Source organism: Numida meleagris, chromosome 4 (genome assembly GCF_002078875.1).
Source record: "Numida meleagris isolate 19003 breed g44 Domestic line chromosome 4, NumMel1.0, whole genome shotgun sequence".
Taxonomy (NCBI): domain Eukaryota; kingdom Metazoa; phylum Chordata; class Aves; order Galliformes; family Numididae; genus Numida; species Numida meleagris.
This window is the reverse complement of record NC_034412.1, coordinates 96,369,161-96,395,140: the sequence shown is the minus strand read 5'-3', so window position 1 is coordinate 96,395,140 and position 25,980 is coordinate 96,369,161. Positions and strand designations below refer to the sequence as shown.

Genomic DNA, 25,980 nt, shown 5'->3' with positions numbered 1-25,980 from the left:
CCCCATGAGACAGCTCTAAAAAGCCATAAAACGGAGACTAATTAAAACGTAGAACACTTGATGGAAAATAGCCCCTGCTTTTGCACCTGCCAGCAGCACAGGGCAGATGCTCCTCCACCACTTGATGGCAGCGGGCATCCGGACACTCCTCCGTTTTACCCAATAATTTTAATTGGTTCAAAGCGCTGTTTTTCGCCCCCCAAAATGGGGGTGTCCTCAGGTTCCCGGTACGGTGGTGGATTGGGAACCACGGGGATGTGAAGGGATTTTTTTGGGCAGAGTGAAAGGATGAACGGTGGGCAATGGACGGATGGACGCTGGGGATGGACACAAGGACAGGGGGTGACATCGGAGGCCCCGCTCCTGGCATGCAGACGTGCAATCCACACCGCACCCAGACAGCCCGGACCGAGCCTAATGAGCAGCATTGTTATTAATTAGCTCAGGAGCTTCCTCCTCTGCACACGGGGCCTTGGGGCTGGGAATTAGGCAGGAGCAAGCCAGGTGTGATCCCAAATCTCAGCTCCCGTTCTTGGGCCGGGTCCTCATTGCATTGCATCACCCCTCCACAAATCCTAAATTCCGTGCCCTCCCTCCCCCCCCAGCGGGATTTCTCCCCCTGCCCGTCCCCATTGGGCACCGCTGTCCCCACTTTGGTCCCACGTCCCTCGCATCCCAACCCCGGATGCCATCAGCCCCAAAAGCAAAGGGAGAAGCCCCCGGGGGGGGTCCAGTTTGGGGCCGGGAGGTGTTTGCTGAGTGCCATCACACAGCTCTGCGAGGAGGGAGAGGAAAAAGGGCATAAAAAAAGGAAAGTACCTCCCACCCAAACACGCGGGAGCCTCCTGCCTTTTTATCTCGGCCCTTTCAAGGCCATCATTAGGAACTAATAACGGCAAATCTGCTGGCCTTTCATCTCTGCCCCCCAGGGCCTTTATTTGCCCTCGGTTGTGGGGTGCTGTCCGTGGGACAAGCTGGGGAACGTGCCCCTGTTGTGGGCTTCTTGGGTTTGGGTTTTTTTGGCTATGAAATGCACAGAGATCCATCACCAACCCATCCCATGCATAATGGTTTTCCCCGTCCCAGCGCAGGGAATGAATAACTCCATCGGGAAAGCCAAGCGGGGGGGGGGGGGGGGCTCAAACAGCACCTGTGGGGCCCTGTGCCCCCGACTCCCCCGTGCCCCATTTCCTCCCCCATAAAGCACGGAGCCCAGTGCTGTCCTTTGACCGGGACGCGCTCCCCGCCGGGGCCGGGCCGAGGTGTGACTTTTCCCAGCTCATTAGGAAAAGCCGCTCGGTTTTAAGCATCTCAGCCCCTAATGACCATCTGAATCCCATCAGCAGGGTCCTGACATGGGGGGCGGGGGGGCTGGGGTGCGGGTGGGGGGGGTGGCCACCCTCTGCCACGGCATCCCTGGGTCCCTCTGCCACCGCATCCCTGCGTGCCCCCGGTCACGTCCCTTTGCCTTGATGGCACCAGGCGCAGCTCTCCCCCCCCCCCCCAAAAAAAAAAAAAAATTAGGGAATGCAGCCACCTGGGGGGCAAAGAGGGGGAACCCCTCCACCTGGAGGAGCGGAGGTGGGGACGCTCCGGGATACGGAGCCACAAAATGGGGCTAAACCCACAGCTCTGGGGGGCTGCACCCTTCCAGCACGAACACACGGAGGGGCACAGCCGGGGAGGCCATCGGGAGGTGCCGTCGGGGCGGTCCCCGCCCGCCCCATCCCATCCCATCCCCCCGCTCCCATTCCCGGCCCTATAAAAGCGAGCTGCGCGGCCCCGAGCCCACCCCGCCATGCCGCCCCCGGCCCCGCCGCCCCCCGCTCGGCCCGGCCAGGCCTTCACCATCGCAGCGCTGCTGGGACGCTCCTCTCCTCCCCCCGCACCTCCGCCACCACCGACCCCTCCGCTGCCCCGTTGGGGGGCTCCTCCCGGGCCCGGGCCGCTCTGCGCTGCGTGCTGCGGACCCCCGCCCGCTTGGGCTGCCCGCCTCGGAGCCACAGGTAGGGCCGGGACTGCGGGGAGCTCCGGCGGGGACACCTCTGCCACGAGCGTGTCTCCAAATGGGGACCTTCTTCCACCTCTCCCTAGGGTCCCCGTGCCCATCTTTCCCATAGGAACCCCTCCGTTGGGGACTTTTTCCACCTTTCCAGGAGGGACCTGTCTGCCTTACCCTTCTCCAGGTGGGGGCTTTAATCCCACCTCTCCCATAGGGGCATCTCCAAATGGGGATCTCCTTCTGCTTCTCCAGGGTCCTTTTAGGGGATGTCTTCTCCTGTAGGGTCACCTCTAAATGGGGACCTCCTTCCACTTCTGTAAGCAGGACCCTTTCCTTAGTGACATTTCCAACTGGGGACTTTCATTCACGTCTCCAGATGGGACCCTAGCCCAACACTCCCAAGGGGACACATCCAAATGGGAAGCTCTTTCCAGGGGACCCCCACCTCTTCAAGTGGGACCCTTGTTCAATCTCCAGTGGGGACACCTCTGACTGGGGACCTCCTTCCACTTCTCCCATGGGATCGCTTATGAATTGATATAGGCTGGTTTAGGGGAGGGACCTCCTTCCATTTCTCCCCAGGGACATCTCCAGCTGTGGACTTTAATTCACCTCTCCAGGAGGGACCCTTGTCCACCTCTCCCATAGGGACATTTCTGAAGGGAGGCTCATTCCGCTTCTCCCATGGGGTCAGCTCTGAATGGGAGCCTCCTTCCACCTCAAAGTGTGGGACTTTCCCCTTTCTCTTGAAGGAGACCCGCTCCAATGTGGATCCCTTCCTAAAGGAACCTCCTCCAGGAGGACCCCGTCCACCTCTCCCATGGGGACATCTCCAAATGGTGGACCTCCTTCCCACCTCTTCGAGGTGACCCCTTCCAAAGGATTTTTCCCCAAGAGGGCCCACCTCTCCAAAGAGGTCTTCTCCAAATGGGGAACCCCATCCCATGAGACCCTTTCTGTCTCCTCCATAGGAATCCTCCACTCCAAGAGCTCCTGTCCCCCTATATCAACCCCTTTCCCCCTGACCACTCTTCTCCCTCACCTCCAGGCTTCCTGCTCTCCAAGTGCTGCTTCCCCATCTTCAAAACCAAGGCCGGCAAAGCCAAGCGGGTGCGCACCATCTTCACCAGTGACCAACTGGCGAGGCTGGAGAAGGAGTTTGCCCGGCAGCAGTACATGGTGGGCACGGAGAGGTGCCTGCTCGCCTCTGCCCTGCACCTCACCGAGGAGCAGGTAAGATCCAGGAGGTGTGGGGGTCTCCAAGTTGGCTGTTGGTGCTTTATACTCAAGGGACGGGAGGCTGTTCTGTTGTTATGATTGGGGAAGCTGAGTCACGGAGTGGTTATCCCGATGTTGTGTGGAAGGGTTGGGCTTGCATCCAGCTTGATCTTGGGTCTTGGTTGCAGCTTATCTGTATGAGGTCAGCTCCTTTGTGTCCACACTGAGGACTGAGTGTGCCAGGGGACCTGTACTGGTCAGGGGATGAGGAGGCTGTGGGCTGTTTGGGCTTCGTGTAGTGTCTGGGCACTGCAGGACCTTGGGCCCCATGGAGAAGCTGGCTTCCAAAACCAAATTTTGATCTCTTCCAAAGGTGAAAGTCTGGTTCCAAAACCGGAGGATCAAGTGGAGGAAGCAGAGCCTGGAGCAGCAGCAAGCCAAACTGGCCAAGATGGGCCTGGCCAACCCACAGGGGAGCCCTGACTCCCAGAGCCACCGTGGTGACGAGGACAAGGACTGCCCAATGGGGGCTGAGGACCTCCAGGAGGACACGGGCTCACCCCTGGGCTCAGGGGCTGCACCTCCCTCTGCACAGACTGTGGCAAAGTGCTGCTGAGCTGCTCACCCCTTCCCCCAGGGGCTGCTTCTTTTTACGTGTATTATATATAAATGTATCATAGCTGGCAATGAGGGTATCTAATATATACGGGGCGTTGATTATTTTTGCAGTGCGAAAATAAATTATTTATGCAACTCTCAGTTTAGAGGAAAAACCCAGGCCTTCATGTCGTCCCTCTGTCTCGTGGCCTGTCCATCTGTCTGTCTCTCTTTTCCTTCCTGGCTGGGAGAAAAGCCAATGGAAGGAGAAGGAGAGACGATGGACGGAGAAGGGGACAACGGGGAGAAGAGGACGATGGAAAAAGGGGCGATGGATGGAGGTGTGATGGAAACTGCCCTTTGATCTGGCTGTTTTCAAGGCCGGGATTAGCCAGCACAACTCAAAAGAGCCCAAACTGTGCTCGTGTCTTCCCATGTCTGAGAGAGCCCGGAGTGGCAGCGGGTTTAACCCGCTAATCTCGCATACCGCTGGGTTTATTGCAATCATCCCCGAGACAACGGGGTTTATGGGGATGTTTTGATACGGCCCGGCCGGGGGCTGAGCTGATTGAGGGGGTTATGTTGTTCTCAGGACACCTTTAATCCCCAGGAGCTGGCGATGCTCTGTGTCGAGGTTCCTGTGCTGGGAAGTGGGGAGCAGCTTTAATTAAAAGGGATGGTTTTGATTGACTTATTCAAATGGCAGCTAAACCATGCCCCACCCCCAGCACGCTTAAGCAATGGGCTGTTCTCCAGGTGGGTGATGAGCTCAGGGTGCTCAGCTCCCATCTCCCACCCGTTGTGGGATGGATGGGTGCTGGGGATGCCTCCCTCCCCCCTGGCGATTAATTAATTAATGTGTTTTCAGGGTCCTCAGGGTGAGAAGGGATGGGACCTGCAGGACAAGGCAGCTGTTTTCGTGGCAGCGGGGATGGTAGGAACCAGATGTGATGGTTTCCAGAGCAGGGTGGAAATGTTCCTCTTGTTCGGAGGGGTTGGGATCAAACCCACCATGGGAAATCATAGAATGGCCTGGGTTGGAAAGGACCTCAAAGACCATCGAGTTTCAACCCTCCTGCTGAGTGCAGGGTTGCCAACCATGAGACCAGGCTGCCCAGAGCCACATCCAGCCTGGCCTTGAATGCCTCCAGGGATGGGGAAGCCACAACCTCCTTGGGCAACCTGTTTCAATGAAGGAGAATGATGCTCTGAGAGCTTGGACAGGTCTGGGATCAACTCATCCAGGACAGAGCCTTTGCTGCTGGTGTTCCCCAGGAACCCTGTGCAGAAATGCAGCATTTTGGCTGGGTCCTTGTGCTCCGCGTGCAGTCCCTCACCCGAAGAGCCCACCAATCCCTTCCCAATGCTGCGTGTCGCTGAGCTGCTCTGTCACCCATCTACAGACTAAAAAAAGAGTTGGTTTCCAGTGGAGGGGCAGCTAATTGCAAGGCAGTGAGAACGGAGAGGCCTTATTAAGAGGATAAATGTTATCAGGATTGCAACACTGAGCCTGCCCTAGCAAATCTCGCCTGGTGCCTGCAGGTGGATAAGCCGGGGCTCCTTGCAAGATGCATGGGTGCATGGATTTGGGTGCACAGATTTGCCCGGAGGAGCACAGTCTGCATATGGACGGAGGGACGGACTGGGGAGGGATGCACGGCCCCGCACTGCGAATAGAGGTGAATAGGTGCAAATGGGCGGCTGGGTCCGTGGGATGGGAGAGGAGCAGATAGCAGGAGAGATAATCGGGTGGATAATCCCCATTCCCCCCCCCCCCCCGGTGTCCTTCCTGCCGGGATTACTCCTGCTGAGCACAGGGCGACGGCCACGGCGTGTTTGCATGGGGATGCAGGAGTCTGCAGGACACCAGCCCCCAAATCCTCACATCCTGGGCACGTTTGTGTCCCTTTCCCAAGAGTGCAGCCCTGTTCTTCTCGTCTGCCCCCCCCCCCCCCCCCCCCTTTTTTTTTTTTTTTTTGGGGGGGGGGGTGGGGGCGGGATTGGTTGCTAAATGGGATTACGGCGTGCCTCGGGTTTCCCAGCTCCGTCTCGTCGTGTAATCTTGTTAAATGGTCAGGGAGCATTTCCCCCACTTCTCCCTCCCCTTTAATTCCCGATTGAAACATCAAATACAGCGACCCGAGGCTGCCAGCGGTTCCACCTGCTCCGGGAAAGTAAAGGACATCGCAGGAGGAACGGCCTCCGTGTCCCTTCTTCTGCAGCTTTCTGGAGTGGGATCACCCTGAGCTGACACTGGGACATCTTGGATCCCCTTCTCCTGCTCGAATCGCATCGGGCAGAGAGCGAAGGCGCTGACTCACAGCGTTAAGCTCTCGGCTGGGAAGTAGCACCTGGCCGGTGCATGAAAATAGAGGCAAATTGGGGTGAGCCGCCCGGGAATGCAAGGAGCTCAAAGGGCTGCAGCGGGCAAAATCTCTGCATTTCGAAGTCGCATTCCTAAGGCGGGGACTCATCCTGCAGCGAGAAACCCAGGGCTCTGCACCAGGACCGTTCCCTCCTATGGGAGTGCCTACTGGAAACGGGTTGGGTTGACCATGACCTGGGTTCTCGTACAGGTGCTCACCCCCTGCTCTCCTGATCCCCACTCCTTCCTCACCTCTGTGCATGGCAGCACCCCAAGTTTCTGCAGACGGGTTCCCAGGACTGGTTTTATTTAAAATCTTGATTGCATTAGCTCAATCCAGCCCCGATGGGGCGCGATGAATGGCGCGAGGGGATCTTGCAGGAGGTGCGGGATCAGCAGTCAGATAAAGCACCTCGGGGCTGCCATGCTCTCATGCCTCAGTTTCCCAACTCCATAGATAGGGAAATGCAGCCTCACCCTATCAACCCGACTCCTCGCATCCCCGCCGAGAGCCCGGCAGGATCCGGCCCCTGCGCTGCCTCATCCTTCCCCCCTCCCTCTTTATTGATTTAATAAGATGGAGGGGAATTAACGGGGCCGAAGCATTGGGATAATGAAAGATGAACAAAGGGGCAGCGCTAGCAAAGATGCTGCCAGCTTTTAATGATGAGGCCGGGCAGATCCCCTGCTAGCTGTCCCTTTGGAGTGGCGATTAAGAACATACTGTTATTGTTAAGGCCGAGAGATAAATCCCTGCACCGTTTCTGATGTGATCAGCCGGGGCTTCTCCCTACAATTTGTGATCCTATTGTGGACGGTGTTTGCCCTGGGCAAGGAGAGTCTGGGAACCACTTATGAACCATCCTTTGGTCATTAGCCTCCTCATTAGGAGAGAACAATGTCGGGGAGGAAAGATAATTGAAGGGAGCAGCACTCAGGGCTGTGCCGGTGCTGCCTCAGTTTGTTGGTAATTCCCAATTAATTTGAAATGCGTGGTTTGGGGATACTCTTAATAACCGCATCCATCGGGGCTGTGAGCATATTGCGAGCATTTTGGGGTTTCCCATGTCAGCCTGATGGTGACGAGGACTCAAACCCATGGATGTGGGGCTGGGGGTGATCCGATGGGTCGCATCCAGCTCGGAATTGGGAGATAAAGGTTGGGGCAGAGGACCCAGACACGAGGCGATGTCCCCAGCCCGGGGACACCCCGGCTCCGTGCCCCGGGGACCGGCGGGGGGAGAAGCAATTCCTCAGGATGCTTGACATTATCAAGTGCTAATGAGACCTGGATGGGGCTGAGGTGCTTTGCAGGCCATTACCCCAAATTAACCTGACAATGCAGCCGGGGCCAGCGTCTGAAGGAGGGCTGGGTTGTGTATTGGCTGTCTGGGGCCGGGGGCAGAAGGATGCTGCCCTTCTGCCTTCTCTCCCCTCGCAGAAAGCGTTTTGCATCTTGCACGGTAGGTATCGGTGGCATGCCTGCATTCGGATCGGCAGCCCAAGGGCTGGAGGAAGGCGGTGGGAATGGAGAGGACGGGGCGGGGAGGGGGAGCAGGGCTGTGTGCTCTGCGGGCTGGAGAGTGTCACCTCTTTCTGGGAGGAAACGTGTCCCCACATCCTTTCCTCTCCATCCCTTCCTCCCCACATTGCTGCTTGCACGGGACTTCCACCAGTTCAGTGACCAAAGGCTCAAACTGGGGAGAAACAGCATCTCCCAAAGCCAGCATCTGCCCTGCGCTGGGTGATGCACTGGGCTGGCTGTGCCCTTGCTGCCTGCAAACTGGGCTCCCACGATGCCACTGCTCCTGTCCTCCCCCTAATTCGGGTCTGCTAATGGCACCTTGCAAGGTGCTGAGTTTGCAGAAGGTGAAGCAGATGGTGGCCACCCCAGTGTCCCAGCACATCCAGGTGCTCCCAGAACAGAAAGCACAGGCAGAAGTAATAGCTGGCTACAGAAATCACTTTTCTGGACTTTCTGATGAGTGAACTGACATATTGGAAACCCTGCCCATGGCTTGGGGTGTTGGAATTAAAGGATCTTTAATGTCCCTTCCTACCTAAGCCATTCTGAGATTCTGTGTATCAACCCCTGGGGAGAGACCATCAGGTTCCTCTTTTTGCGGTGAAGATGAAGGCCCGTTCCTCTCTCCCCATGGGATTTGGTGAGATATGGCTTGGGAAGGGGCAAACCAGAAGATTTAGGGACATTCCCCTCTGCCTTCTACCAAGCATCCACCCCCACCTGGGTGAGCAGAGGAGAAACACTGCAAAAAATCTGACACAAGGGTAAAGCTGATGGCCAGCACCCTATTTTAAGCCAGTTTTGCTGGGTTTTAAGAGCGAAAGGTGTGAGGTCATGAGTTTGTAAGGTTTGAGCACCTTAGGGTGACTGGGCAAGTTATCCTAATCATAGAATCCTAAAATCATAGGAAACAGAATCATGGAATCATTAATGTTGGAAAAGAGCTCTAAGATCATTGAGTCCAATCATCCATCCACCCAACCATCCCCACTATGCCCACTCAGAGAAGTATTAAGGTTGAGAAAAGACTGTTGAAGGTCACCAAGTCCAGCCAACAACCCATTCCCACCATGCCCACTAAGCACATCCCTCAGATAACGAGCACCAACACGCCATGGCACCATCTCCTCCCCAGTAGGACCCCGCGGACGGGATGCTCTGCGCTGAGATGATATTTTTCCCACTTGGGAACCACTCACAGCCCGGATTACAAATGCGGGCCAAACCCCGATCACGTTTTCACGTGTGCTTGCTGTGGGTTTTGGGAAATTTCCGCCCCATCTTTCGCCCGCCGGGAAGGCCGGAGCGGGATGGCGACGGAGCCGGGCGGCGGAGGCGAGGTGTGAAATTTCTCATGGGCAAACAAGGGAGAGCGGCAGGGTGCCCAGGAGAAGGGGAACCGAAAAGACGAGGGGGGAGCCGAGGAGGGAGAGAAAGCAGCAGCCAGAGAGGGACACAAATCCCCAAAGCAGCGACCCGGTTTGAAGAGTGGGGATTTTTCTATGAGGGGATTGTAAAATGCGCTCTCTCTTTTCCCTTTGCAGGGGGGAACAAGGGCCCCCACTCTATCTGATAGTCATTAGCATCAATTAGCCCCGTTTGAAGTAGGCAACATCTTTGTCTCTTTGCAAAAAAGAAATAAAAAAACCTTTCAGGGAGCCCATAATAACATCTGGAGCAAGGAGAGGCTGAGCTCAAGTTCCCCACTTTCATCTCTTGTCGAGGTACTTGGAATGTTAATGCAGCCTCATTCTTTAATGGAGTTATCAGGAAATGCTTTTCACCCCCTTCCCTTTGCTCAGGGGGGATGTTTACAAAGGGCTGGGGGCTTTTTTTTGTTGTTGTTTTGTTGTTGGGATTTTTTTTCCCCCCAAAGAAAGTCCCCCACCCCCTCCCCCCCTTTTATTTTCTGCACTCTTGAAAAACAAAACTGGAAACATAAAAAAAAAAAAGGGGGGGGGGTGGATGGGTGGGAGGTTCAGGGTCCGTCCTTTCATCTTCCCTTCTCAGCGCCTGCACAAGGCTCCTTCCCGCAGAGCAGATGGGGTGGGACGATGGGATGGAGCCGTTCAACCTCATGTGCACCGGGCGGCCCCGCTCCGCCTGGCTGCTGGGTGCTACATTTCCCAAGTCATTACCAGCGAGTGAAAATTTCCAGCTTTTTAACTGAAATGCATTAGCTGAGCACACAGCACTAATGGGAAACGGGGCGCGCCGTTAGGCGGCTGGCCGCCAAGCTGGAGATGCCGAATGGAAAACCACCCTTGGTGGACACCCGTCCCTCTGTGCCATGCATGGTGCACCCGTCCCTCTGTCCTTCATCCCTCTGACCTCTGCTCTGCCCACCCTGCTCATCCCTGAGTTAATCTTGAAGGTCCCTTCCAACCCACGCCATTCTACGATTCTACCCTATGATTCTGTGGTTCTATGTTTCTACGATTCTATGACTCTACACTCCAATGTTTCTGTGATTGTACAACTCAACATTGCTATGATTCTATGGTTCTACAATTCTATGATTCTGTGGTACTATGATTCTACAGTTTGGTGATTCTATGATTCAATTCTATGACTCAATAATTCTTTGATTCAATGGTTCTATGATTCAAGGATTCCATGATTCAAGGATTCTGTGATTCAAGGATTCCATGATTCAAGGATTCTATGATTCAAGGATTCTACATTTCTATGATCCTGCATTTCTATGACTCTGTGTTTCCATGATTCTACAATTCCACAGTTCCATGATTCCGTGATTCTATGATTGTACAATTCGATGTTTCTATGATTCTACATTTCTACAATTCTATGTGAATTCTGTGATTCTATGATTTCCCAGTTTGATGACTCTATGATGCAAGAATTCTATGATTCAATGATTCTGTGACTCAAGGATGATTCTGTGATTCAGTGATTGTACATTTCTATGATTCTACAGTTCCATGATACCATGATTCTACGGCTGTACAACTCGATGTTTCTATGATTCCGTGATTCTATGATTCTACAGTTTGGTGATGCTATGATTCAATGATTCAGTGATTCTGCGTTTCTGATTCTACATTTCTATGATTCTACAGTTCCATGATTCCGTGGTTCTACGATTGAACAGTTCAACGTTTCAATGATTCCATGCAAACTTAGCACCCGGAGCACCCCTTGCATCTCTTCCCATGGGAAACTATGTGGATTATGGTGACTTATTAGAAAGAGAAAAAAAAAAAATTGGCCAGAAAAACTCCTATCAAACCATGTTTTAATCCACAGGACCTCTGCGCAACCCAAGGCCAAACCCAAGCCAGGAGCTGTGAATCCCTCGCATCATTTTTTTTGGTGATGGGCTTTTTGAGGAGAGGCTTCAGTGCTTGCCTAGCTTTGAACGTGTGATTTCAATTAAGCACAGAGTTAAATGCCGGCAGGGCTGGGGCTGTGTGTTTGGATAAGGAGCAATAAAGCAGCAGCTGTATTTATTCACTTATTTGGAAGCTGCCGTGGAAGGCAGGATGCTAAATGGGAGGAAAAAGCGTTTGAAAGGCAAAGCTGAGGGACTCCTTTGTGTCCTGCAGGCATCCTGCTCCCCAAGGCTCCTGTAACCAACAGCAAGGTGCTGCCTCGCCAGGGGGCAGCGATGTCGGCGCTGTCCCAAAATTTCCATTCCCCTCCAAATGCTCTAATTGCTTAAAATACAGAGATGCCCCTTTATAAAAGGAACTTCAAAGTGTGTGAAAACTGCTCAGATCCCCGATTCAAGGCAGGATTTGCTGGGTACAGACAGCCCGCCCTGCACACAGAGATGTTTAATGCCGGATTATTAAGCCGTGGGGGATTTTTGTTTTGTGTTTATTAACCCAAACGCTCTGGTTTGGGGATTTTTCCGTGTTTCCTTACGTCGGAGTGAATTTTCAGTGTGAATGTTGAGCTTGCAGAGATTTGTGCAGGGACATTGGTGCACGTGGGGCTGCAGATCCCCAGTGCTGTGTTTGCAGAGCACACCCACACCTCGGCCATGTGTCCGTGCCAGCTGCGCTTCTCCGTTTGGGGGTCAGTCGGAAAACATAGGGGTGTCAGTGAGGGAAGGGGTGGGTGTTGGTGTGGGTGTCCATGGGGAAAGATGTGGGTGTCCGTGTGGGTGTCAGTGGAGTGTCTGCATGGAAGGAGGGCTGCCCATAGGAGCATCCGTGGGGATAGGAGGGGTGTCGGGATGGGTTTTGGCAGGGAAGGAGCTGATGGTCCATGGGGGTGTTGGTTTTGGAGAGGTGTCCCTAGGGGTGTTATTTCGGAAGGAGGAGTGTTGAGGGGTGTTATTTTGGGAGGCAGGGTGTTGGGGGAATGCTTTTCTTTGGCAGGAGGGGTGTTGGCAGGGTGTTGTTTCAGAAGAAGGGGTTTGGGGGAGGGGGGATGTTTTTTCTCTTGGAGGGGTGTCCCTCGGGGTTTGATTTCAGAAGGGGTTGGAGAGGGTGCAATTTTTGAATGGGGGGTACTGGCGGGGGGGGGGGGGGTAATTGCAGAAGGAGGAGTGTTCCTGCGGTGTTATTTCAGAAGAAGAGGCATCAGGGGGTGTACCTTCGGTTGCTGGGGTGTTCCCGGGGGGTATCATTTTAGAAGGAGGTGTTTTGGGGGCTCTTGTTTCAATGGGAGGGGCGTCCCTGGGGTGTAGTTTCGGAAGGAGGGCTTTCAAGGGCTGTTGTTGGGGAAGGAGGGGTTTCGGGGAGGTGTTGTCTCGGTGTCGCCGCGGGCCGGCAGGTGTGGGGCAGCCCCCCCCCCCGCCCCTTCTTTGCATAGCAGCGCTCCCCTTCCCTCTCCCCATATAAAGCCGTCGGGCCGGCCGGCGGTACCCAGCCGGCCATGCCTCCTCCCAAGACCCCCTTCCACATCGATGCTCTCCTCGCCGAACCCCCGCGGCCCGGCCCCGCCGCTCCCTGCCCGCCGCCCCCCGTCCCGCTCCCCATCCCGGGACCGGGAGCCTGGGGCTGGGGCTGCCGCTGGGGAGGAGGTGAGAGTCGGGTTCGGGGTGCGGGGCTGCGCGGGGGGTGGGAAGCGGGAGAGCCCCGCGGTTGGAACGGACAGGACTCGGCTGACCGAAAATTTGCTTTTTGTTTTATCCCCATCAGGCTGCGGTTTCGTTTCCTGCAGCCCCTCCAGCCAACCCCGAGGTTAAAAGAGCGGGGTTGGGCTGGAGGAAATGAAAGCATTTCCTAATAATGAATTTTCCCCATTTTCGCATCCGAGAATTGCTATTTGCCGTTCGCCCCCAGCAATGACCGATTTGGCCAAGAGAGATCCTGGTCGGATTGACTCCCTCCCCACAACCCTTTGCATTTCCAGTGCAAAAGGAAAGAAGGAAAATGTTTGTTGTTTCTCTTTATGGATGACGGAGGGTGATGCACTGCCCTGTTTTCACTGGGGGGCATCGTAACTCCTTGTCATCAGAATCCCTCGTTTGTTTTTAATGAAGTGCCTCTATTTAGAATAGCCGGCGCCTTATTTTTCTTGAAATTAAGTCTCTTTTCAGCATTCAGAGCATGATCCTGCTTGTCGCACAGGAAAACCCACGGCTCAGCACAGCTGGCACCTGTGTGAGGAGCTGTGGTCTGGTCTGAGAGCTGCAATATTCAGAGACCAACAATATTTGCTACTCTTGAACTTTTTTAACTACGTAGCACAACTATTTAACACCTTACTTCCTTTAACAGGCAGCATCTGTATAGCTGTGTATGTTACTCTATGTACTATACTGAATATAAAGATGGGAAAATACAGTTAATTCCTATAGCTATATCCACAGAGTATTTCACGTTTGAAATCGCGCTCACGATTATCCAGGTATCAAAACAAGGGAAAAGTGTGACTGGTAAAATCATCTGGAAGCTGAAAATAGCTGAAGTGCAATTAGGGTTGTTAAGCTGTCAGGTCTCCAGCCCACAAATCGTTAAACACGTGCAGAACTTACACCCAATTAATGAAACGAAGTAGGTCACCGTGTCTGCTTGTGCCTGCGACAGCGTCACTCGCTGCAGGAGGGAGAAGTCGTGGCTTTAGAAACAGGCAGCGGCGCTGCTCTCCGTCTGGGGCCAGCGGGTCCTGTGACAGCGGTTTGTTAATGAGGTAATTATTGTTATCATCAAGTCACGACTAGATAGAGGGCAGTGCTGGAGGCAGAGAGCAGATCCAAAGTCACTCCTGCATAGGAGGAACGGGTCGGGCCGTTCAGACTATGGAGGGACCAGGAAAAGGAGACGATGACCTCCCGAAGGAGACGAGGCCAAAGGGGACTTTGAGAACAGCTCTCCTGCAGGATGCTGCCAGCTTCAGCATCTTCCCCCTGGTGCTGGCTGAGCATGGCTTCCCCAGCCTTTGGACATCAGTGATGAGGAACTTCCAGAAAGCGGAGATGGCGTTTTTTGCGCTCAACAAGTCTAGATGGGCTTTATTATTGGGTTACTAAGCTTCTGAGATTAGAGGTTAAACCCTGCTCGCTAGTGCTGGCTTTGGGTCCAGTTGCGTGTCCAAGACCGTGGTAGGTGGTACCTGTCATAGAAGCACGGAATTGTCTGTATTGGAAACACCTTCACTATCCCCAAACCCAACCGTTAACCTGTTCTACCAAGTTCCATCACTAAACCGTGTCCCTTAGTGCCACAAAGGGACATCTCTGCTTTTGTCTTTTGGTGCTACTTCCTCCCACCCCCTTACAGTTGCAGAGCAGCTGCATGTGGATTTCAGCCACAGCCCATGTAATCTGGGCTTGGCACTTTAACAGGGCTGGAGGAATGGCCTCAAACATGCAGACCCCTTAAATCCCTGCTTCTTGCGTGCAGGTCTGGAGTTGTCTCACTGCGCAGGGGCTGACCCACTGGGCCCTGCTGTGCTGTGGAGGCCCGGGGGGGCCTGCAAAATGAAGAGGGTCCGCACAGTCTTCAAACCAGAGCAGCTGGAGCGGCTGGAACAAGAGTTCCTCAAGCAGCAGTACATGGTGGGCACAGAGAGAGTGGACCTGGCTGCAACGCTGCGTCTCACAGAGACCCAGGTAAGGGATCGGGGAGCTGGGCATGGTGGAACTGAGCTGGGATCTGGGGTCAGTTGGTAGAGATTCCTCCTCCATGAAGCACAGTGGGAGCAGGAGGTGATGCAGAGTGACCTGCTGCGAGGTAACGTTGGAGAACATCGCAAGTTAAGTTTAGATTTACGAATAATAACACTTTATGGAGTAGAACAAAAAGCATTTGGGAGCATAAACCTGTTTGCATTGGAGTTCAAAGTGAGTTGGACTGGTTTAGATGGATAAGATATTCTGGAGACAGTTTGTGAAGTATGGGTCCTTGCATGATGCCGGATCTGAATTTTTCCTGCTCCTCCCAGTCTGTTTCTGAAGACCATTTCCCTGCTAGGTGAAAGTCTGGTTCCAGAACCGGAGGATCAAATGGAGGAAGCAGAGCATGGAGCAGAAGAAGGCAAAGCTGTCACAGTTTGGGGTGATGCAGCCTGCCTCTGCTGGCCCCACGGATGTCAAGGAGCATGAGGAGGACACAGTGGAAGTTGAGCTTTGAGCAGCTGATGGGATGCAGCTGCCACTGCTGTTTTCACAGCCGTGCCTGCCTGATGGAGGTACTGGGGATGCAGGCACGCCTGTGCTTGCTTGGTCCGAGCTAGACTTGAAGTTCTTGCTCTGAGAGTTTTGAGCTACAGAACTAAACTGCCACTGGTTGGGAGGAAGCCTCCAAGTGTAGAGACCCCTATTTGGTAACCGGTGCTGAAACTCTTGGGCTTGATGGTGCCATCGTTGTGGCAAAGCGTGTGATCTCATTTGCCATCAAAGTGCTAGCAAGCACAGTTTCCAGAAGAGAGGCTGGGGTGACAGTCAGACCATGTCTGAGGGCTGTGAGCACGGCAGCATCTGAACATGGGGTCACTCGTGTTGCAGGTGACTGTGTGCTCCTGCGAGGGAGACCCGTGCTGGGAGGAGATTTGGCTCTGATTGTTTCTCCTGGCCATCTTGATTCCCACGTTGGATGCTGAGATCACGACAACAACAAAAAAAAGTGAAAAAAGGAAAGTCCTTTGCTCCCACCCGCATTATTCTTATCATTATTGTATTTATTTTCATATATCATTCATGCAATAAGATGAACAGGGCCCGACTCTGCCCCTGGAGCTCAAATGCCACCCCTCCTGCCCTGTGCCTTGCTGTATTCTTGCCTTTGTTTTGCCTTTCAGAACCCAGTGGGTTTTTGCCTTCTGGCATTGCCTTACTTCACCGTGGTGTGCAGAGGGAACAAGGGGCTCCTGGGGCTCACAGAGGTGCAGGGACCAGGGCTGTTATAAACCAGCTGCTCTCCAACACTTCTGCTGTGTCAGACGGCCCCCTGCCCTTGTCCAGATGTGCTGGTCCTGGCCCAGCTGGCGGCTGCTCCCTTCTCTCCTCGTTATACACCGTGGTGCCGAGGGAAGCAGCACCTGGGGAGCTTGGCGAGCACATCTGCAACCACATGCTGCAGCTCGCTGTCGTATTCCTAGTGGGTGGGAGGGCTCCGAGGGGTCAGGACTGAGTATTCGTGTTTCCCTGTCTGTGTTTTAGTAATTCCTAGGGGCTGGTGTGCACAGCAGCAACAGCTTTTGGCTAGGCAGCCAGTGCTCGGGCTGTCGCCTCATCCCAGGGTACCAGGCGCAACGTCCCGTGAGCTCAGGATAATTCATCATGTCTTTTTCTGACCCCAAAACGCTGTATATCGCTTTCTGCTTTGTGTTAGAGAGGAAAGAAATAACATTTTTTCTTTTCTCCTTGCCAAGTGTTGCGTCTTTATTTGCTTTGCTTCTTAATAAAGAAAGAAACCGTGCGTTTGAAGGAGGGAAGATGAGACTGGGAGAGGGCAGCAGGGCTCGGCATCGCCTTGGTTTCACAGCAGGCTGCAATGCCTTGATGGCTTCATCACCATGTCCCCAAGTGCCACATCACAGCTCTGGAACACCCCCAGGGACTGGGCAGCCTGTGCCAGTGCCTGGCCGCTGGTGAAGTATAACGAGATACATTTTTTGCCCAGTTCCTGCAGAATTCACCCCACATTTATAGCAAGAAGTGCCACAAGGGGTTATGGCGGCCAGAAGGGTTTGGGCTGTAGCTCAAGCGGATGCTCCATGCTGCGCCTTTGCACCGAAACCTTACAAAAAGAGGACGCACCGTGCTATTATTACGGTTCTCCTGCTGTTATGTGAATAAGCGATGAAAATAGACATAAAAAGGACCACGGATCCCCTTGTCCCCACGCCTGCGTGGAACCGGGATCCGTAGGACGGACGGAGGGGATGGCCCGGCAGAGCAGCGCTCCCTATAGGGGCTCGCAGGAAAAAAAACACGATTTAAAAACCACGGGCCGGCAGTGACACCTAGTGACTCCAAAACACTCCAAAGCGCCCCAAAAATTATACAGCCCGCCTTCCCAAACCCAGACAGATCTGAGATGAGCGCAAGCAAGCGTGAATGAGGGCGTGATTAAATACCGCTAAACTCGGTGTTTGCGTGGATTTTTAGGAGTTTTCAGGGAAAAGCAAGGGTGCGAGGCGCGTGTTAAGGTGCTGGAGGGATTGATTTTTTTCTTTTTTCTTTGTGGAAAATACAGCCAGTTTTGGGCGCGCTGAGGAGGTGCCCGGCGGGTACAGCGCGTTGTCGCAGGGGCCGGCTGTGAGGTAGTTAAAACAGAATAAAACCAATCGCGGAGAAACCGCCGAGCTCCCTGCTGATCATTGCCTGTCTGGAGAAGAGCCCCAGCCCCGATTTGGGGCTTTTTTGTGGGTGTTTTTTTTTTTTTTTTGGAAGGGGGGGGGGGGACCGCAGAGGCGGCGGGGTGAGGGAACCAAGATGGCCGCCCGGCCGGTGGGCTGAGGGGCGGCGGGCGCAGACCCCGCGCAGTGTGTGGGAAGGGGCGGCCATCTTCCGGCCGGCCAGCCGGAGGAGGAGGAGGAGGAGGAGGAGGAAGGGGAAAGAGGCTCTCCCCGCCCCCGTGGGTCAGAGCGTGGAAGTCGCCGCCCGAAAATGGCCGCCGCGGCGGGGGACGTGAGCGCAGCGGCGGCGGGAGCCCGGCCCGGGGTCGGGGCTGCGGCGGCGGCCGAGGCGCGGTTCATCAGCAGCGCTAAGGTGAGCCGTGCCCGCCGGGCTGCGGGGCGAGCTCCGTTCCCCTCTCCCCCTAACGCCGTGCTTGTTCCTTCGCAGGGGAAAGGGCTGTTCGCCACCCGGAGCATCCGCAAAGGGGAGGTGGTCTTCGTGGAGAAACCGGTGGTGTCGTCGCAGTTCCTCTGGAACGCGCTGTACAATTACCGAGGTGAGCGTGGTGCGGGCGGCCGGGCTGGGTTCCTATGGAGAGGGGTTGGGTTGGGTTGGGTTGGCCTCAGCGCTGCCAGGCGTGCGGCACTGCTGCTTTCATAGAGTCGTGAAGGTGGGAAAAGAGCTCCGACATCGCTAAACCCACCCCCAACATCCGTGATCAAGGACCACATCCCTCAGTGCCACATCCACGCTGTTCTGTGACACCCCCAGGGACGGTGACCCCACTACCTCCTGGGCAGCCTGTGCCAGTGCCTGACCGCTTTTTTGGAGATGAAATGTTTCCTAATATCCAGCCCGAGCCTCCCCTGGTGCAGCTTTAGGCCATCACTTCTCATCTTACCGCTGTTACTGACCTCCACCTGGCTCCAGCCTCCTTTCAGGCAGTTGTGCAGAGCCATAAGGTCTCCCTTGAGCCTCCTCTTCTCCAGACTGAGCCATCCCAGCTCCCTCAGCCACTCCCCATAAGACCTGTACTCCAGATCCTTCACAGCTGCGTTCTGGATGCTGTTGACAAGCTGGAAGAGCAGGCACAGGTTGAAGGAATATCCCTAACAAACATCCTGCTGGAAGTAAGCATCCCCCATGGGATGTGAGGACCGCAGTTTTTGAGTGGTGTGGGTGCTAATCCCGATGATACCATCGCGGTCAACTGTTGGCACAGGCTGTCCGGGGAGGTGGTGGAGTCACTATCCCTGGAGGTTATTGAGAACCATGGAGATGTGGCACCGAGTGGTATGGTGGGGGGTTGGACTTGGTGATCTGCGAGATCTTTTCTAACCTTCACGATTTTATGGAGTACAGCTTGCAGCGATGCCAGCGTTCTCCAGAGGTGCGAAAATGGAAGCCAGTTATTAGAAGAGCAACGATTGAAACTTTTTTTGATGTGTGTGTGGCTTAAACTGTTCCGCTGGGCTGTTGCTTTTGGGTCTTGGACAGAAGGAGGAGATAGAGAGATAGTCTTGGAGAGAAGAAATGCAGAAGTGGGGTTGGATGTAAGCTGGGCCTTGTCCTACCTGAACCCTGCTGTCTGCTGAGCTCTGTAGGTCAGCAAGGAGGACGCTTGTCGCATCTATCATGTGGCTCTTAAAGACAGGGGTGTGGGGATGCTTATGCATCATAAGATCCTTAAACAAACGTCTCACTGGGGCATCTGGTTGTGTTTTCTGCCTGCAGCCTGTGATCACTGCCTGCGGGCTTTGGAGACGGCAGAGGAGAACGCCCAGCGACTGCTGGGGAGGAGCTCTCTGGTGCTGCCTCACCCGGAGCAGTGCAGCATCCGTAAAGACCTGCACCAGCAGTGTCCTCGCTGCCAGGTATGGGGCTGCCGGGGAGGACTGTGATCTCCTTGGAGTCGCTGACTCCTTTATATCATTCAGCCAGGCCTCTGGTGTCGCTTTCTGTGATGGGTGACTGCCTTTTCCTTCTGCTAAAGAGCTGGGGCTCAGCTGGGCCCAGGAGCCCTTTTCTTGCTGCCATAGCCAATGCTGGGTGCTGTGCCTCTCGCTCTAGGTGACGTACTGCAGTGCAGAGTGCAGGCAGGCCGCTTTGGAGCAGTACCACCAAGTCCTCTGCCTTGGCCCGTCCCGTGATGACCCCACGCACCCCCTCAACAAGCTGCAGGAGGCATGGAGGTAGGAGATCGACCCACCTGTTGCTTACAGACAGAGGTGGCAGCTGTCCCAGGCTGGGTGACACCGGCTTGGGACTAGGGTTGAGGGCAGTTATTGCTTTGCATCTCTGCATGGTGCAGCTGGAGGGACCTGGAGGCTGTGGGACGCTGCTCTGCTCTGCAGCCCTGCCAGGATTTGCGTTGGCAGTGCTGGGGATTTTACGTGGGTCTGAGCAGTTCTTATTTGTCACTCAGTAAAGGGCTGACAAGCACTAAGCTGCGTGCCCCTCACTCCTGCAATTTTGTAGTGTCTGCACATCTCCAACCTTTCAGAGATCTGCCAAGCAGCATCCTTGTATCTACATGAATTGCTGTCCCTGCTTGCAAATGATAAAATGGCACAGAGGGGAGAAGCAACGTCTCTGCCCCAAAGTTGGTCACAAACCCCAGCTCTTGCTGCAGTCTTGGGCTTTCTGTGGAACCATTAGTATTCTCTGGACTGTAGTTTAGCAGAATAGTAGGGAATTATTGTATGCTCTGAGCAGCCAGGTGGGTGCCAGCTTCTTGCCCCCAGCAGCATTGCGTCTCCATGCAGTGGTGCTGGGCTGGCTGATTTGGTGTGACAGATGAGTGCAGGCCTGGCCACATGGATGGCAGCTGCTCCTGCCTCCCTCTAGCTTTTTATTTCCCTACCAGCACTGATATCATCTTTCTCCTTTGTTTTTCTCCAGAAACATGCATTATCCACCGGAAACTTCCAGCATCATGCTGATGGCCCGGATGGTTGCTACGGTCAAACAGGTAGGTCTGCAGTTTGGGTCCACAGCTACGAGTGCATGGTTTCCTTTTCCTGTTGTGGCTGTTATTCTCGAGGATTGATTTCTCATCCATTGTCTGGCAGAGCCATTTCCTGCTTGAATAGATGTCAACATCTCATGATACTTGGCCATAGAGACAGCAGGAAGCAGAGGAGGCTTCAGTACCCTGCTCCAAGCGGATCATTTTTCCATACCAAATCAATTAGACAGAACTGAACCTTTCCTTTGGCTCTGTTTTTTTTTGGCCTGGCAATCTCAATGTTTACTTCTAATAAGCTACTACTGAGCAACTGCTTTTGGTGGTTCTTGATGGCACACTGAATTCCTCTGAGCTCAGTGGCTTGTCCTTTCCCCCCCTCTCTCCTGGCTGGGAAAGAAAGAGGTGTTGGTGCAGTATGTTTACTTGATTCCTGTTTCAGGCTAAAGACAAGGACTGGTGGATCAAGGCCTTCTCCCAGTTCTGCAGTAAGACAGCAAACGAAGAGGAGGAGATTGCACACAAGCTACTGGGGGACAAATTTAAGGTAAGAGCTTTGGGCACGTTGGATGCTGGGAATCCCTGAACCTGCCCTCTTCTTGTCCACATCTGTGAGTCCATAGGTGCGGCAGCCCGGTTATAGCTGGGATGGGAGACAATGGAAATCCCAAGCACAGGGTGGGATACAGAGCCCTGTTTGAGGCCAGCTTAGCTGAGAGGAAGTGGGCTGCTGAGAGGGCTTTGGGGTGGCAATCCTACAGCGGGACACGCTGTTCCTTCCTGTTATGGAGATCACCTTCTCAGCAGGTGGATTTTGCTGCTAAAATGGGCAGCTTTTCACTGCTCTAAGGGCAGCGGCTCCCAGCCTTGCAGAGAAGGACCATAAGTCTGACTTCTGAGCCTCCTGGCCTGTACTGGGCTTGGCTATCAGCCTGAGTCTGACTCCCAGCAGTGTCTGTCCACCCTGACAACGTTGCCATGTTCTGCCAGGGCCAGCTGGAGCTGCTGCGTTTGCTCTTCACTGAAGCCCTTTACGACGAACAACTCAGCAGGGTGAGTTGAGCCAGGAGAAATGGGACCTTCTTTTGGGTGCTAGTCTGTTTGGGTTATGTCTGCCCCTAAGGCCAGGGCTTCCCCGAGACTCTGCCCATTTCTTGCTTCCCCTAGAGTTCCCTGTGGGGTTTGGGGTGCATGCAGACTGGAGTTCTGCTGCAGATTGGCCTGAGCTCAGCTGTTCTCTGATCTCCCTTCTGCAGTGGTTCACTCCAGAAGGCTTCCGATCTCTCTTTGCTCTCGTTGGGACCAATGGCCAAGGCATAGGAACCAGGTAATGGGGCTTTCTGGGTGTTCCTTGCAGGGCAGTGAAGATGAAGTGTGGAGGGTGTGTACAGCCTGCAAGTCTGCATTGGTCTAGGTAATGGCTGGGCTCAAACATGGAAAGTGGGGCTGGAGAGGCAAACATAAAAGCAATCTTCTACTTCAGCTCTGTCCAACCCTTTGGTGTCCCTGTGACAGACCTTGGCCACGTGAAGCCCCTGAGTTTAACCCTTAGATCCCCTGTGTGAGCTCCCACTGTGTACCTGCAGCACTGTGGGGCTGTAATGGTGTCCTTTCTTTCCTCATAGCTCCCTGAGCCAGTGGGTGCATGCTTGTGATGCGCTGGATCTCCCCATGCTGCAACGAGAGGAGCTGGACGCCTTCATTGACCAGCTCTACAAGGACATTGAGAAGGGTAAGGCTCTGCTGTGGCTGGAGGTAGCATCAGGCAGCTGGAGGGGTTAACTGAGGGATCCTATCCATACAAATACCATTTATGGCCAGTGTTCAAAGACTCGTTTGTACCATTTGCTTGTTTGGATGGGTACAGGGACGGGCCAAGGAGTGTGCACTTGAGCAAGGAGTGCAAATCTTCATGCCCTCTATCCCTCCCACTGGGAAGGGAGAGGTGCTCTGGAAACTGCCCTCCAGCACGCAGACCCCAGAGCAGTGCTGAGTGTGTTCAGCACTGATGGGTGACTCTTAATACATGTGCTGAGCTGAATGCGTGGTAGAGCCAGAATAACTCGTGCACAGCTTTAACTCTCACCCTTCTCTGTTCTGCAGAATCTGGAGAGTTCCTCAATTGCGAGGGGTCAGGTCTCTACATGCTCCAGAGCTGCTGTAAGTAATGCAAGGACTGGGAGGAGAGCTGATAGTGAAGAGGGAGTTGTGCTGTGCTAGGCAGACTCTCCTCTAGGCACTGGAACAGGTTGTCCAGAGAGGTGGTGGATGCCTTGTCCTTGGAGATACTCAAGGTCAAGCTAGACCAGGCTCTGAGCACCCGATGGAGCTGCTGATGTCCCTGTTCATTGCAGGGAGTTGGACTAGATGGCCTTTAAGGGTCCCTTCCAACTTGAACGATTCCTAATAGCCTCTGGCAAAGGGGTTTATGCTTCCCATCCATGGGCAGGATGGGATTGGTGGGTTGGGATGGGATTGCTGCTGTCCTGGGGCCTGGTTGCTCTCTCGCTGTTTCCTGGCATCTTGCCTGTCCATGGAATGGTCAGTCCTAGCTTGAATGGTCTCAGATATGATGTGGGCTCCAGGAACTGCATGTACAATTAGCAAAGAGAGATCTCCTGCCTTGTCTGTGTGTAATGGAGCTGAATGAACCATTAAGGCAAGGGAGGAGCCTTTCTTATATGGGCTGAAAGGATGTGGGAGAGGATGACCCAGCACCCGGAGCTGCCTTCTATCACTCCAAAGCATTTTCAGCAGAGCGGGGTCTGGGCACTGATTGCTTTGAGCACCCTTCTTTGGGCACATATGGGCATGGGATGGGGTTGGGCACCCCAGGGGTTGATCTCCAAGACAACTCCATCTCTCTGAATATTGATTTTTTTTTTTTGTTTGGATTGCCCTGACCCTGCACCTTGTTCTGCAGGGGACCTGGGACTCCATAGTCCCCAGTGTGAGCAGAGAGTGCAGTGCTGGTGCCCCTACTGCAGATGGGGTGGCTGAGCGTTGTGCTGCCATAATCCTTATCCAGACCATGGCCCTCCCAGCTGGAGGTGCTGGCTCCTGCATGCCCCTGTCCACCACTAGCCAAAAGATCAGAGTTTGGCCGGTGGCACTCTGGCAGCTTTACCCTCTCTTCCTTGTAGGTAACCACAGCTGCATCCCCAATGCTGAGACATCCTTCCCAGACAACAACTTCCTCTTGCATCTGACTGCTCTGGAGGACATCGAAGCAGGAGAGGTGAGACAGTGGGATGCAAATGAACCTGAGGTGACATCACACCTTAGCAGAGGTCCCTGTGTCCCCTACTTTCCCCACAGACCCCAGCCCTGTACCTTCTGCCTCTTGCACTATTTTTGCCCGGCTGTGGTGGATTCATGCCTTATTCTATGTGGGAGTTGCCAGACCCTACGTTTCCACTTGCCTTGTGGGGGAACCAGTACAAACTGCTACTTTGGGTTCATAGGAAGAAGCTCTCAGCCTGGCCTGTTTCTCTTTGCTCGCAGGAAATCTGCATCAGTTATTTAGACTGCTGTCAGAGGGAGCGGAGCAGGCACAGCCGCAACAAGATACTCAGGTATAGGAGCTGTTTGGAGGGACCTGGGGGGAACACACCTCCAGTCACAGCCTGGGCTCTCTGTTAGGGCCCTGGCACGTGGCTGTTAGGTGGCTGGTGTGCAAACTGGTGTGCTTGTGGCAGTCTGTATGTGCAGCTCTGCGTGTGCTACCATCGGACTCTGAGCGAGCCTGGAGCTCCCTGGTGTCCTCTTCGTGGGCTGCAGCTCATGTGCTCCCCTCTTTTAACTTTGCAAACCCTTGCTGTCCTCACCACCTTCCTTTTCCATCTCCATCCTTCTGCTGATGGTCACCATCCTAGTGTCCAGCTGCACCTGCAGGGTGGAGAAACCCCCCCCTTTCCAATCAGACAACCTCCGCCTCATCTGGGCATCATCAAACCTGAGTTGTGCCTGCCTCAATTCCCTCACGCTTTTTCCTGACCCTCTTCCAGGGAGAACTACTTGTTTACCTGCTCGTGTCCCAAGTGCCTAGCGCAAGCCGACGACCCCGACGTGACATCAGACGAGGAGGAGGAGGCCGAAGGGGAGACGGATGACGCCGAGCTGGAGGATGAGATGACTGATGTTTGATCCTGGCCCTGGGCGAGAGGAAAGGGATGGGATGGGACGGGGGGGGGAGTCCTCCCAGAGGCAGCAGCTTTAATACTAGAAACAGGGTTGTGTTGTGGGGTCGGGTGGGAGGCCGTGTGCCGGCAGAGGTCTGGCGGAGTGGGGCAGCGGGGGGGGAGCTGGAGGCAGGCCCTGCTTCCACCTGCCCTTGTGCTCTGTGCGTGCGCGCGCGTGTGTGTGTGTTTACCACCCCATCCATTTCTTCCTTGTGAGGTTGTGAGCCAGCAGCCCCCCCCCCCACCATATCCCAGACCCCAGGGGGCCAGCTGGTGCTTGCAGGGGAAGCTGGAGGAGAGCAGAGCCCTGGGCTGGGGTAGGGGACATGGTGGTGGTCACGTTGAGGCCACCTCTGAGGCTCCTCCTGTGTCAGTGCTGGCCGCGGGTGCGGAGGAACGTGTCCTTTCCTACCCTGTAGGGATGAGGGGAATATGTGTGTGTACGTGTGTTTGTGCACGAGGGGTACTATTTAATGTCTGTATTAGCACTATCTACGCACCAAGGAGCTGGGGTCCTTATATATACTCCATTCCATGCCTTGGCTTGGTGAGCAGCAAGCGAGGGTCGGAACGATTTTGCAGGTGGGACAGAGATGCCTCGGAGGTGGCTCAGATGCCAGAGTCCAGCAGGGAGAGTGGAGCTGATGCTGGCAGGGATCTCCCTCCTGCCTCAGCTCTATCCTTGACATGATGCAAAGCCCCATGCAGCGATTGCTGGGCTCTTTGGGGAGGGGGAAGCGCCACGCTGCCTGCACAAACCTGACACAGACTATGACACTGCATAAGCAAAGCCACCTCCAAATCCCCCAAACAGTTTTGGGTTTTGCAGAGAGTGAGCTGTTCCACTGGGCTCTCCAGCCTTGGGCTGCGTTGGGAGGACATGCATGAGTGGCAGCCTTTGTGCTTCCAAACGTGAAGCAGTTTGCCTGTCCACAGCATCCTGCATGGAGTTGTCATTGGCAGCCAAGCGTTGTCACCCACCCTGCGCTGTTGGCCACAGACGCTGTGAGAAGCTCTGGGGTGGGCAGTGCCCAGCTGGAGGGGGTAGACAGCTCCAAATGACAGACTGGCAGCACACGGGGAAGCACCCGGGGTATTTTTTTTCCCCATCCCGGGTTTTGGGGAGCTGCTTTTCTGCCCACGTTTCCCTCGGGCCTGTGGTGTTTGGACTGTGGGACTGAAGGTGATGCTGTGGATGGGCACCTCTGACACGACCATCACTGCCAGCCCTGCACCCCGCTGCTTGTCCCCAGCCTCAGGTGTCCCAGGGCCACGTGCCCTTCAGTGTTCATAATAAACCAAGACTGGTGAGAACTGGGGCTGCGTTGTTTGTAATGGATGGTGGCGAGCGCAGAGATGGAACGGGGGCT

The 25,980-nt window shown here is 54.6% G+C and overlaps 3 protein-coding genes across 3 annotated transcripts; all 3 read left to right on the top strand.

Annotated features, from left to right (window-relative positions):
- LOC110398881 (homeobox protein not2-like) lies at window positions 1,799–4,204 on the top strand. Its single transcript, XM_021396886.1, has 3 exons — window positions 1,799–2,006; window positions 3,051–3,235; window positions 3,594–4,204. Exons 1-3 carry the CDS (start codon window positions 1,799–1,801, stop codon window positions 3,834–3,836), a joined length of 636 nt encoding a protein of 211 aa, XP_021252561.1. The 3' UTR covers window positions 3,837–4,204.
- Window positions 12,553–15,771, top strand: LOC110398789 (homeobox protein not2-like). Its single transcript, XM_021396735.1, has 3 exons — window positions 12,553–12,700; window positions 14,526–14,734; window positions 15,096–15,771. The coding sequence occupies exons 1-3, from the start codon at window positions 12,553–12,555 to the stop codon at window positions 15,252–15,254; spliced, it is 516 nt and encodes a 171-aa protein (XP_021252410.1). The 3' UTR covers window positions 15,255–15,771.
- Window positions 17,545–25,924, top strand: SMYD5 (SMYD family member 5). Its single transcript, XM_021395300.1, has 13 exons — window positions 17,545–17,836; window positions 17,912–18,020; window positions 19,199–19,338; window positions 19,535–19,656; window positions 20,366–20,435; window positions 20,872–20,976; window positions 21,420–21,482; window positions 21,686–21,756; window positions 22,055–22,161; window positions 22,533–22,589; window positions 23,573–23,667; window positions 23,934–24,004; window positions 24,437–25,924. The coding sequence occupies exons 1-13, from the start codon at window positions 17,735–17,737 to the stop codon at window positions 24,573–24,575; spliced, it is 1,251 nt and encodes a 416-aa protein (XP_021250975.1). The 5' UTR covers window positions 17,545–17,734; the 3' UTR covers window positions 24,576–25,924.

Bases quoted from the DNA above. Each gene is read 5' to 3' on its own strand.
- LOC110398789 (XM_021396735.1), top strand. From the start codon at position 12,553: ATGCCTCCTCCCAAGACCCCCTTCCACATCGATGCTCTCCTCGCCGAA. The intron at 12,701-14,525 runs GTGAGAGTCGGG...TCTTGCGTGCAG, and splicing joins GGGCTGCCGCTGGGGAGGAG to GTCTGGAGTTGTCTCACTGC. The intron at 14,735-15,095 runs GTAAGGGATCGG...TTTCCCTGCTAG, and splicing joins TGCGTCTCACAGAGACCCAG to GTGAAAGTCTGGTTCCAGAA.
- LOC110398881 (XM_021396886.1), top strand. From the start codon at position 1,799: ATGCCGCCCCCGGCCCCGCCGCCCCCCGCTCGGCCCGGCCAGGCCTTC. The intron at 2,007-3,050 runs GTAGGGCCGGGA...CCTCACCTCCAG, and splicing joins TGCCCGCCTCGGAGCCACAG to GCTTCCTGCTCTCCAAGTGC. The intron at 3,236-3,593 runs GTAAGATCCAGG...TCTCTTCCAAAG, and splicing joins TGCACCTCACCGAGGAGCAG to GTGAAAGTCTGGTTCCAAAA.
- SMYD5 (XM_021395300.1), top strand. From the start codon at position 17,735: ATGGCCGCCGCGGCGGGGGACGTGAGCGCAGCGGCGGCGGGAGCCCGG. The intron at 18,021-19,198 runs GTGAGCGTGGTG...TTCTGCCTGCAG, and splicing joins CGCGCTGTACAATTACCGAG to CCTGTGATCACTGCCTGCGG. The intron at 23,668-23,933 runs GTGAGACAGTGG...CTTTGCTCGCAG, and splicing joins AGGACATCGAAGCAGGAGAG to GAAATCTGCATCAGTTATTT.